The sequence below is a fragment of the Scardinius erythrophthalmus genome, assembly GCF_964197995.2.
Source record: "Scardinius erythrophthalmus genome assembly, chromosome: 9".
NCBI classification, from domain to species: Eukaryota; Metazoa; Chordata; class Actinopteri; order Cypriniformes; family Leuciscidae; genus Scardinius; species Scardinius erythrophthalmus.
Window position 1 is genome coordinate 28,713,199 of NC_138229.1, and position 12,500 is coordinate 28,725,698.

The 12,500-nt window shown below is 34.5% G+C and overlaps 2 protein-coding genes across 3 annotated transcripts in view; one reads left to right on the forward strand and one right to left on the reverse strand.

Annotated features, from left to right (window-relative positions):
* Positions 1–8,036, forward strand: part of cmpk (cytidylate kinase) — a 9,158-nt gene extending 1,122 nt beyond the window's left edge. The window contains exons 2-6 of the mRNA XM_081373859.1: positions 2,358–2,504; positions 3,262–3,414; positions 3,619–3,695; positions 3,888–3,984; positions 5,791–8,036. Of these exons, the coding sequence (XP_081229985.1) occupies positions 2,358–2,504; positions 3,262–3,414; positions 3,619–3,695; positions 3,888–3,984; positions 5,791–5,832 (516 nt within the window). The 3' untranslated portion in view covers positions 5,833–8,036. The remainder of the gene's footprint in view (positions 1–2,357; positions 2,505–3,261; positions 3,415–3,618; positions 3,696–3,887; positions 3,985–5,790) is intronic.
* A 1,460-nt stretch (positions 8,037–9,496) lies between these two features.
* bcl6ab (BCL6A transcription repressor b) overlaps positions 9,497–12,500 on the reverse strand; it is a 9,525-nt gene continuing 6,521 nt past the window's right edge. For both annotated transcript variants that reach the window (XM_081373637.1, XM_081373638.1), the window contains exons 6-9: positions 11,707–11,865; positions 11,492–11,622; positions 11,269–11,406; positions 9,497–10,243 (exon numbers count right to left, since the gene is read on the reverse strand). In XM_081373637.1, the coding sequence (XP_081229763.1) occupies positions 10,100–10,243; positions 11,269–11,406; positions 11,492–11,622; positions 11,707–11,865 (572 nt within the window). In that variant the 3' untranslated portion in view covers positions 9,497–10,099. The remainder of the gene's footprint in view (positions 10,244–11,268; positions 11,407–11,491; positions 11,623–11,706; positions 11,866–12,500) is intronic.

Consider the following 12,500-nt stretch of genomic DNA (forward strand, 5'->3'; position numbering starts at 1 on the left):
TGGAAATGTAAAATATATTGACACAAGTGAAGCAAGATTAAAAAAAAAAGTTTTATTATAGCCTGCTCTGGCAACCTTTTATTTTACTACTTAGATAATTTAACCAGTTACACTTTGAAAACATTGTTTTATGTATGTCCAGGGTAGTTGACGTATAATAAGTCCATGAATGGTTATGTTGAATATATATATACAGTACCAGTCAAAAGTTTGGAAACATTACTATTTTAAATGTTTTTGAAAGAAGTCTCTTATGCTCATCAAGCCTGCAGTTAAAAAAAAAAAAAAAAAAAAAAATTTTTATTACAATTTAAAATAATGGTTCTCTTTTTAAATATACTTTAAAATGTAATTTATTTTTGTGATGCAAAGCTGAATTTTGCAAGTACTCCAGTCTTTGGTGTCTTATGATCCTTCAGAAATCATTCTAATATGCTGATTTATGATCAATGTTGGAAACAGTTGTGCTGCTTAATATTTTTTTTATAACCTGAGATACTTTTTTCAGGATTATTTGATGAATATAAAGTTAAAAAGAACTGTATTTATTTAGAATAGAAATCTTTTGTAACAATATACACTACCGTTCAAAAGTTTGGGAACAATAACTATTTTTTTTTTAAGAAATTAGTACTTTAATTCAACAAGGATGCGTTAAATTGATAAAAGGTGATGGTAATGATTTATATTGTTAGAAATGTTTTTATTTTGAATAAATGCTGTTTTTATGAATAAATGCTGTTAACGTTTTACTCATCAATGAATCCTGAAAAAAGTATTCCAAAAAAATATATTAAACAGCACAACTGTTTCCATCATTGATAATAACTGAGTATCAAATCATCACATTAGAATGATTTCTGAAGGATCATAAGACACCAAAGACTGGAGTACTTGCTGATGAAAATTCAGCTTTGCATCACAAAAATAAATTGCATTTTAAAATATATTAAAAAAGAGAACCATTATTTTAAATTGTAATAATATTTCATAATATTACTGTTTTTTTTTTTAACTGCAGGCTTCTAAGAGACTTCTTTCAAAAACATTAAAAATAGTAATGTTTCCAAACTTTTGACTGGTACTGTATATATAATAAGGAAAGTGTATATTGTATTTGCAGTAACTGGAATTTCTTAATCACCTTGTTTTTTTTTGGGGAGGAATAATTGTTTAACCATCTGGTGCTCTTCATGTGGCAGTCAAACATGACACTTTTTTTTTTCAATGGAATGAATGTACCATATTTTAGTTTGATAAAGTTTTTTTATTTAATATTTTGTATTTTTAGGGGATTTTTAGGTACTAAATTATATTTACGCTGTAGTCATAATCCATTTATTCACTTTTTGAACATAGACCTGAAAATTTAATTTCCAACTTAAACTCGTAAATCTTGAATGCTTTTAGAGCATTTGATCTCTTTTCAAAAACGAAATTTGGCAGATTATTGCTGAAGTGAAAAAAGTTTAAGAAATTTAATTTAAAAAAAGTTACAGAATTTTATGTGTATTGTTATGAAAAATGTTATTTTCAATTTTTATATGAAATGCATTTTCAAAAATTAGAGTTTTACTCTAAAACTGCAAAAAAAAAAATCAAACCCATAAATCATAACAAATTGTGTTCCAAATTTGAGGTTTAGATCTAAAAAAAATGGGCTTTCAGTAAGATTTTGTTTGGCTGCAGTACCAAAAGTTATCACTAGATGAAATTCCTGTCCTATTCGTTTCCAATGCGGTACTTTTTGACTGCCATCAGTACAAATGTGACTATTTTTGTCAGGACCATTTAACCTTTTCGAATCATGACCATGCATGATTTTTTTTTTTTTTGTTCACATAGCAAGTGCCGAAACCTTTACCAAGTTTCGTTCCATCCCGATTTTCAGTCAGAAATGACCGAAGAGCACCAGAGGGTTAAGATGGAGAATAACACGTCATGCCACAGCATTTCATCTCAACTACTCATTTTCTATAACCACATTAAGGCTGCAGTTCTTGCAAAGCAGATATTGAAAAATCCGACCTCTGTTCTCATTTTTAAAGATATTGAGTGTCTGCATCGAGTGCTATTAAAAAACCCTTCTGTGAGCCATATGGCATCTAAACCAGGTTCTTTTGTATGCTTATGATGTCTACACATACAGCAGCCAAACGTTTGGACACACTTTGTGTCTCATGATTGAAGTTGTGGAATATCAGGACTGCTTTTGCTTACAAAGCCTGGCCTGGCCCACGTTTTCTCTCTCCATTCATATAGATGACAAGCTGTCATTATCCATGATAAAAAGCTTCTAATCTTCTGCATTGAAGGTTCCTAATGTGTGATGTTTTTGTGTAACCCGCTGCGCTCAGAACTACAGCTACACTCACCTGTCTGCCGGAGACCTCCTGAGAGAGGAGCGCAGCCGCACGGGCTCAGAGTTCGGTCAGCTCATTGACAGCTACATCAAAGAGGGCAAGATCGTTCCTGTTGAAATCACCATCAACTTGCTGAAAAAGGTGGTTACTGGTTACACTTGTCTGTCCAGTTTTACAAGCCTATCCAGTCCAGTCAGGGCGACTGTAGAAGGGAGCTGGAACATTAGCAGTTCACATTGAGAAATATTACTGAGAGTGAACTTGGTTACAAATGTGTGCAGTTTAACTTATCAGCGGAGGAGAGTTCAAAGAGCGGTTCATTATAGGCGTAAATGCACAGGCTTGTCTCATAATAGGCATAAATCATAACTCCGATGATACCATTACAAAACGGCCAAGCCTCTTTATAGCAAAGTTCTAATTCTGACTCACCTTTTGTGAGTTGAGTTGCAGATTAGACAATCATCTTACCTAAAAATTCATATTTTCAGATATTCAGTTTTGGTTAAACATTATTTTAAGGTGTCCATGTTACAGTGTAATTACACATTTAAGTTTTGAGTAGTATTAATTTACTATATGTACTTACTATAGGTTTAGAGTTAGCTATTGGGTTTGGGGTTGCACTTTATTTTACAGTACGTGTAGTGGTACTGGTAATATAAGGTAAAGGTTTAGGGGCAGGTTCAGGACTAGTACCTAGTTATAAACCAGTTATTGTAATTGGTATAATAAGTACTTGGTATGTACATGCGGAACAGGACTGTAAAATAAAGTTGGTTTAGGGTTAGGTGCATGTGATTATGCGTACTTTACTGTTATTACTACAGTAAGTACATGTAACAAGGACACAAATAAAGTGTTTCCCTTTTTTGTTGTAAATATCTGTATTTGGCAGGCAATGGAACAGACTATGAAAGTTGATGAGAAGAAGTTTCGCTTTCTTATTGACGGTTTTCCACGTAACCAAGACAACCTACAGGGGTGGACCACTGTGATGGACGGGAAGGCAGATGTCAAGTTTGTTCTTTTCTTTGACTGCGGTAATGAGGTGAGGAGAGGAGGTTTTTGATTTATTTATTGTTCTACCAATACAGATGATTAAAGCGGCTAATCTAATTAGGTCATTTTGAATGAACTTAAACATGGTTATAGAAAAGTCTTCTATAACCTTCTATGAACTCTTTTTATAGATTTTTTTATGAACATCTAAACAAAAACATGGCATGTTATTTCAGCTGGTTGTGTATTTCAGGTGTGCATCGATAGATGTTTAGAGCGGGGGAAGAGCAGCGGACGCACTGATGATAACAGAGAAAGTCTAGAGAAGAGGTACTTCCTCTCTATAAAACAATGATAATATATTGACAAATTAGCATTGTGTTTGTAAAATGTGGCTCTCACCATAGTTATATTGGCATTAAATGGGAATGGAAGGACTAAAGTTTCCCTGTTTACAGCGACTTTGGGGTTACGCTTTTCATTTGTTTGAACTTTTCCTAAGAATTCTTGTTTAATTGTCAGGATCCAGACGTACCTCCAGTCCACACGGCCCATTATAGAGCAGTACGAGAAGCAAGGGAAGGTGCGCACGATTGATGCCTCCCGGTCAGTGGATGAGGTATGACTGATCTTTTTTTCTTTTCTTTGAGCCTGAATTTTTAGGGGGAGTTTTGCGTTAAAGGGAAATCAAATACAAGTTATTTTATTATTCTTTGTTGAAGTGATTTTTTCGAAAATTCCCTTTCATGCAGTGTGTGATATAGCTCTTTGTGAATGTAAATGCTCTGCAAAGTTAGAAAGTCGGAAGTGCACAATAAATAAAGTTATTGTCTCCCAAAAGAAAGAATCAACTCAGAACCGCCTTAACGAGTCTTTTTTTAATTCGAATCTTCGACACTTCTACATCAATAGATAAGACATTGTTCCAAAGACATTGGCCGCGAACAACCTGCAAGTATGAATAACCTGTAAAGTATGAATATGTATTATCTGCCGGGCGTTTTAAAATAAGTAGTTTTTTGTTTTATATTGTGTATGTTTACTTATGTAACTCATGTACTACTGTCTAACTGAAATCAGCTGTGGGCCACTATTACCTAAAACTGTGTCTATTTATGCAGATTGTCTGTCGTTCTTACTACTTTGAGTAAAGATAAAGGATGGAGCAAGATTTGTTTTGCAAATTTTAATGTGACATCAGTCATTCACGTTAGTGCTGGGCGGGTGTATTGTTATTGATATAGTTTATATAGCATAACCGTTATTGAGACCGGTAATACAGTTTTCGCATGTGCACTGCAATAAATTATAAATATACACATCATACATACACATGTTGATGGACATGCTCTTGTTAATGCTGATGGTGAGGAATTGCAGTTGAAACATCTCATAATGTACGTCAAACTGAGTAGCGAATCACTGAGAAACGTCCTGCTCAAGTCGTCTTTGTGATGGAGGTTTGGGTTGAATAACTAGTTCTTCCAATGTTTCATCATCGGACTCGCGCTCAGATTAATATTGTAAAATCAACGGCATCTTTACTGTGTGCAATTGCTGAGGAATCATCCAGATGGAGCTGAAGTTTTTTGGTAAATACAAATGAGTGTTGTTTGCAATGTGCGCTGTAAGCGGGAGACCAATCACAGACTGGGTCATCTGGCCAATCAAAGCACAGCAGACTCGCAGAAAGGAGGGATTTAGAGAATCATTGATTTGAGAATGATTGAAAAATGTGATGTGCAATGTATATATTATGAGAAAAGTCATTGTGATTGGTCTACCGCCTACAGCGCTTTCGGAAACAAAACACCTATTACCATCTCTGAATATCAGCTCCAGACGCTTCCTCAGCACTTGTGATTCGAATAGTAACGATGGAATCAGTTTTTCCATATCAATTCCAATGCGAGTCCTTTTGATGTGCATGCAAAGTGTATTCGCAGCGCCGAAAACAGCGTCTTCTCGATGTGTAGACAACACAAACCAAACTCTTCCAGACCTCAGCTACAGCTAAAGTGTTTGAGGGCGGGTCAAAGTAGATGTTTGCGGGCAGCCAATGAAGACCACTGGTTGGCATTATGCAAATTTGTTTAATTGTTACATAGGTTTGCAACAGGAAGTGAGACTGGAATTGCTGATGACTCGTTTCAGCAGTTCAGAATCGATTCTTTCTTATAGGAGAAAATAAGCTTTGATCTTTAAAACTTTGCAGACCTTTTACATTCACAAAAAGCATGAAAGGGAATATTTGAAAAATCATGACGGTATAATAAAAAAGGCAGTAATTACAATTGGGGCCACAGCACCTTTGCCGCTTAGCCCGTAAATAACGCTTCTGTTTTCACTTTGTAGAGGTAAAAGTGGAAATAATACACATCCTTCCATCTTTTTTCATTTTGCTTCCTTTTAACTCTTCTTTCAGGTGTTTGCAGATGTGAAGAACATTCTGGATAAAGAAGGCTAAACATGTTCACAGCAAAAATCCAAATTCTTGAAAATTAAGGTGTCTGTTTATTGATGTCGGCAGTGCTAGCCTTCTCCATGTATCGATATATATACATTTTTACTCATTCTTCAGTAAAATAGGAGGGTTTTTTTTTTAGATGTAAGAGAGAGTGTGCTTATATCTGTGTTTGTAAGTCTGAAAGAAAAACACTTGTGTACTTGCTCAATATTCCACTGAATATTTTCAGTTGAGAATCAAGCAAGCTTGAGCAATAACGCTCAGGGCGCTTCTATAGGAACAAAACATCTGCTCTTAACTTGAAGATTATCTTCCTTATTATATGTGAGAGATATGCTTAGAAATGTCTACCATTCAGTGTATAAAACACATTTAGAAATAAGCCAAGAATAGATTGGAAAATGCTTCTGCACTTAACCATTTCATTCTCCAAAACAAATGAGCAATTATAAATGACCAACAGGAAGTAAGGGTATTTTAGTAGATTTCCAGACCTGTTTTTGTTATATTTGGTGACATTGTTCTCATTGTTTTGCATAGTAATCCACAGCAGGTTCTGAGGACCTATTGCTGGCTACCCAAGAATTGAGAATTCAGTTTTAGCTGTACATTTTCTTTTATCATATTGTGGCGGCTGTATTCCAAACACGTGCCATCTTTGCTCAGGCAGTAGATTTTAAGATGTGGGGAATGGGGGGGCTCATGTGTTTATTTGATTGTCTCAGCGCCTTTGGGGGTAGTTCGTGAATAAACTGAATTTGTCATATTGATGTGACGGTTCAATCTGTGTTCAGATTGAGTCCGTAAATAATATAAAACAGTATATGAAGTATCAAGGATGACAGAACCCGCTGAAGAAAAATAAATGTTCATGTCTTCTGACTCTTCCAGTCGAATGCTTAATTTGAATTTTGTAAGATTCTTACCTCAATATTTTAAAGTTCTGCACTACAGGAGAAGAACAAAAGCCTTCCTGAGGTAAATGCTAGCTTCACATGGCAGGTGATTATAGGCTATGCATCATTACAATTTTTGTTCACATGAATTAAATTGGAAATGTAAAAAAAAGAGAAAAGAACCAGCATTAGTGTCTTTCAAAAAACACTTTTTTTTTTTAGGAAACTGTTCTTTGTGTATTTTGTAATGACTGATTATTACACTGTAACTTTTTTTGTTAAAAATTATCAGATTTAAAATAATGAGAACATCATCAATCTTTCTTTCAAACCGTCTTTTTGTTTTACCCTGATTCACTATGGTAAGCCTTTTATAAGTGGTTATATTAGCCCTGTCGGGATGGTTTTCGCGGGGAATTGTGTACATACGTCACTCGCCTTTTAATATCTCGTCAAATCTGTAAATATAGAAAAGTTTGTCTGGCTACTTTGACGCGTGTTTGGTGTGGGAGTGGAATAGGTTAGTTGTCACAACGAGCGAGAAAGTTTGACATAATATTATGGAGCAGCTTATTCTCCAACCTCCGGGGAATCGCCCGTTAAAAAAAACCGCGAAATTGCTGTCAAAAAGAATGCAACAGAGCTCGTAATAAAACTAATCAAAATGGCTTGGCTTTTCGGAGATGGCGAGAACTGAGGGATTTGAAATGTTGCAAAAACTCGGAGATGGCACTTTTAATACTCAACAGGTGAGTAGGTATTTTATTGAACATATAAATTATGTAGCTCTCTAACAGAGTTCACGGTAAAGCATTATAATATTGTGATGGGTCACAATTTCTTTTAAGTTTGTTAATTCCTAATAACTAAATAAGCTCTACATTATTTTTACAATGTCGCTATACATTTTAATTCATAACTTTGTAATACTTTTATTATAAACGTATACTACTGTTAAAAAGTGGGAAGTCAGTGTTTTTGAAAGAAATTAAATAATTGAATCCTATTTTTTCCCCCTAGTTTTTAATATTGCTAATAATAATGAATGTTTCTTGAGCATCATATCAGAATGATTTCTGAAGGATCATGAGGCACTGAAGACTGGAGTAATGATGCTGAAAATTCCAATCACAGCAATAAATTACATTGTAAAAATATATTAAGAAAACAGTTATTTAAGTTGTAATATTTCGCAATATTACTAAATGTTTACTTTTCGAAGTTGATCATTAGGTGTTCTTTTTTTATGAACTTGACCATGTTGCTGTATAAGTGTGTATATAATGAAATACTGATGATTATACGTCTATTAAGGAACTTCTGTTAACTTGATATCACAAAGATGAAACCATTCATTTTAAAGTGGGAAATATCACAGCATTATATGGTTGAACAGAGAGTGAGGTGCAAAGAAATTCTGCATTTTTTCAGAAATATAGGCCTACATTAAAAAACATGGAATCATATTCATTTTAATTAAAGGTACATTTTGTTCTCTGTACACACCTTTAAACTGTGATATATATAAATAAGGCTGGTATTCTGATAAATATATTTAAAAATGGAATTGAAGTTTTATTTTAAAAGTTCATTTGGATTACACACAAAATAGAGTCAGACCCCTCAAATACACACTGTCAGCGCAGCACTGACACCATTTTCTGAGAATGATCTTAGAGCTATAATGTTGTTTATCACAGGTTATTTTCAGTAAAGACTTTAAACAGGATACCAGTTTATGAATTCCTATTATTTCACACATTTATAATAGAAAAGAGCAAAACAGATTCTTAACTACAAAAGCATGTACAACCCATTGTTTGACTATTGTTCACATTCAGCAGAGGAAAACAATGGCCCTTTATATGAACTCAAAGTATATAGTTGTAAAACTGAAGCAAATAAAGTCTTTCTAGATTAACCCGTGCCTGTGAACAAACCTCTCATGTTCCAGCACAACAATAGTGGTCCTTTGGACAAATCTACGTTCATACACATTGTTTTTCATTTGTGGAAGGACTAGGTGAGCTTGATAAGAGCCTTGTATATAATAGTGACCTCAGTACTTTTGTTGGTGACTGAATCAGCCTGACAATGCCATCTAGTGTTAAACAACGTGGAAATACGATGGATTACTGGGTTCCATTAGTTAAAGTTGATTAATGCATTAACAAAAAGAATGCAATAGATTTATTAGAGTATTTATTAATCTTTGTTAGTGTTAGTTGATAAAAATGCAACTGTTCATTTTTTAGTTCATGTTAGCTCAAGTCCATTAAATAATATTAACAGAAATAACTTTTGTTTTAATAATGCATTAGCAAATGTTGAAATGAACTATTTCATTGTTAGTTCATACTAATGCCAACAAATAGAGCTGTAAAGTGTTACCGCATTTTTAAGGGTCCAAATCATCCATGTTGTCTTCTAATTATTATCTCATAAAACCCATGTATAATAATAATAATAAAAGAACTGGAAAATGACGTTAAAAAGAGTTTTAGATGAAATATAGAATATCATATCAACTACTTATATACAAATTATGTATTTTGTGGCATGAAATACATGGACAAAAATGTAAATGTAATTTATGTAAAGCATTTCAAGCTGCAACTGTAGTATTCAGGTTTTGCTGAGTCCATTTATCTGCACATAATTATTAACATTAGACTTATAAAAAATGTGTCTATATGCAAGATTCTTAAATATGTATGTGTGTGTGTGTTGGGAGGGGGATACAAATCGAACTTTGCACTCATTTGTTTGGTATCAAATATTTAATTGCAAGGACATTTTGCCCTCTAGTACCAAAACATCTGTACAAACACATGTAAATACAATATAATTGTTAGACAAACAGAGCATCTTTAAATGTACCACATTGATAAAACGTTTACACTGCAATTGCATAATTCTTTTTGTACCAATCTTCCCCTTGTATATTTTATATACAGTGCATAGTTTGCCAGGAGAGGGAGTGAAATAGCATTCTTAAAAAAATAAATAGAGTTCAAATTATGCTCTTACACTAAGAATTTGCAGTGTGTATTGACAAGAACTTAAGTACAATGCTTGGAAGTCAGTATTTACAGAATTATTCAGATCTTAAACCATCGTGAGACCCGTCTGAAATCATGAAGTGTGAACCAGAACGTGCTGGTGCACTAGCCCTTCAGACTTCAGAAATAATATGTAACTTCACCATGCGAGTGAACACGGACATTGGCATCACAAAGATCCATGCAGTATCAGCATCTGTGTTTTCTGATAGCTTTTCTTGTGGCAGTACCAGTAAAGGATCCGATCTCCTTCAGCATAGCTTTACTTGATAAGGTTTTTGTCGAGTCTCTGAACAGTTTGAGGTTTTTTCAGGAGGTCACGAGGGAGCCGCCGGGCAGGTCTGTTCTGCTTCTGCGGTGCTGGACCTTGGTGTTGGTGACGGCACCGTGCTTCTGCCGCAGATGCAGACGCAGCTGACTCTTGTGACGGAAGTGCAGGTCACAGTTCTCACACTGAAATCAGAAGCCAGGACCATTTCATTAGGACATTCAATGAGGAAACTAGTGGTCAACCGATATATCGCCCCGGCCGATATTTGCCATGTTTTAATTATCGGCATCAGCCATTAACATTGGAAGCCCATTTCCACCACATAAGAAAAAAATGACTTAAGTTATAATGGCAACATTTTACAATAAGGTCTCATTTGTTAAACGTTAATGTATTAACTAACATAACAACGAGCAATACATTACAGTATTTATTCATCTTTGTTAATACAAATGTTCATGTTAATTAACTAACTTAACAAACTTTTGATTTTTATAATGTATAAGTAAATGTTTAAATTAACATTAACTAAGATTAATAAATGCTGTAGAAGTAATTAATTCTTAGTTTATGTTAACTAAAGTAGTTAACTAATGAAATCTTCTTGTAAAGTGTTACCATTACAATTGATAAAAAGTCAAAATTTTGAAATACTAAGACATTTGACATTTCAAATGGGGGGGAATTCACAGAAAATTTCAAAACTATGACATACTAAATAATGTAATCATAAGTTAATCATAACTGACATAAAAAGTTTTAGATTAAGACAGAAAGTCATAATTTTGACTATTAATCATAACTGTGATTTTAATTTTTACTATTTCATCATTTCGACTAAATAAAATAAAAGTTAGAATGCTAAGATTAACTCTCTATTAACTAACGCTAGTAAGACTTTATACTTAGTATGTCATGATTATGACTTTTGAAGAAATGGTCTTCCATAGTTTGTGCTGTTTGACTGCTAAAGTGTCGGACTTTTATTTTGACAGCGTCGAGAATGCATCACCTGAGGTCAGATGCACAGGAACCCTCATTCTTCGTCTTCAATAGTTTTACAGTTATGTCTAAAATATTAGACATTGCCACATCTCCTAACAGTTTCAAACTATACTATGAAACGCGACATTTCAAACTGTATTTGGCAGCTACTCTGCACTGCGTTTATCAGCTTTGAAGTGTTTGTTGATGAGAAAGTGCTCACATGATAAGGCTTCTCGCCCGTGTGTATCCGCAAGTGGCTCTTCAGCGTCTGCAGGTGGCGGAAGCGCGTGCCGCAGATGTCACACGGGTACGGTTTCTCTCCAGTGTGGATCAGTACGTGAGCCCTCAGATGAGCCACCTGGGAAACCAGAAAGAAGAAGATGAAGCGCCTCAGATTGACACGAAGGTTTCTCTGCAGAAATGGTCTGGGAGTTTGTTTTTACCTGGACAAAGCGAGAGCCGCAGGTTTCACATTTGTATGGTTTTTCCCCTGAGTGGATCCGTGAGTGTGTCTTCAGATTGGCAGGTCTGTTGAACTGAGCTCCACATATGTTGCAGCGGTACGGTTTCTCTCCTGTAATTATAAACCATTTGGGGAATGTTCAAACGGCAACAGGATTTAGAGAGCGTCGCTGAAGAATATTCTTTGTTTGTTTACCTGTGTGGACGGACTTGTGGCTAGCTAGGTTTCCTTTATAGCGGAACATGGCTTGGCAGCGGTCACACTTGTATGGCTTTCCGTCCTGCAGCCACTGTGGCTTCTCTGCGTCAGACTCGCTCTTGGACTCGCACTCGCTACAGTAGAGTCTGTCCCTCTCTGCCAGCACAAGTAAAACAGTTATTAGCCTTTGAACACTGCACACATTTCAGGTTTTTAGTGATCTGTTTGTTCAGACTGACTTCAGTGTCCGATACATATAATCTGTCACGATACTAATGATCTAGGCATCAATAAGATGCCAAAAGACTTTTATCCACAACAATTAAGAACAGCAGACGTTGTGGGGAAAAGAAGTTGGCTGCAGTACTGCTGTATCTTTCACATTCATGCATATGCTGCTAAATATGATTATATTATATAAACATTTAAATATTTTAATAGGTATTAAATCACAAATATATATAACAAACATAAAATGTAATGCCTAAATATTAATGCATATTATTATTAACAATTGTAATATTTGAATGGACATTATATCAAATATATAAATACATTTATATATATATATATATGTGTGTGTGTGTGTGTGTGTGTGTGTGTGTATGTATGTATGTATATATATATATACACACACACACACACACACACACACACACACACACACACACACACACACACACACACACACACACACAAATATACATAATATATATATATATTAAAATTACCCTTAACTACTAAAATATTTTAATATTTCAATTAACATTTCATATAACATATATAAAACT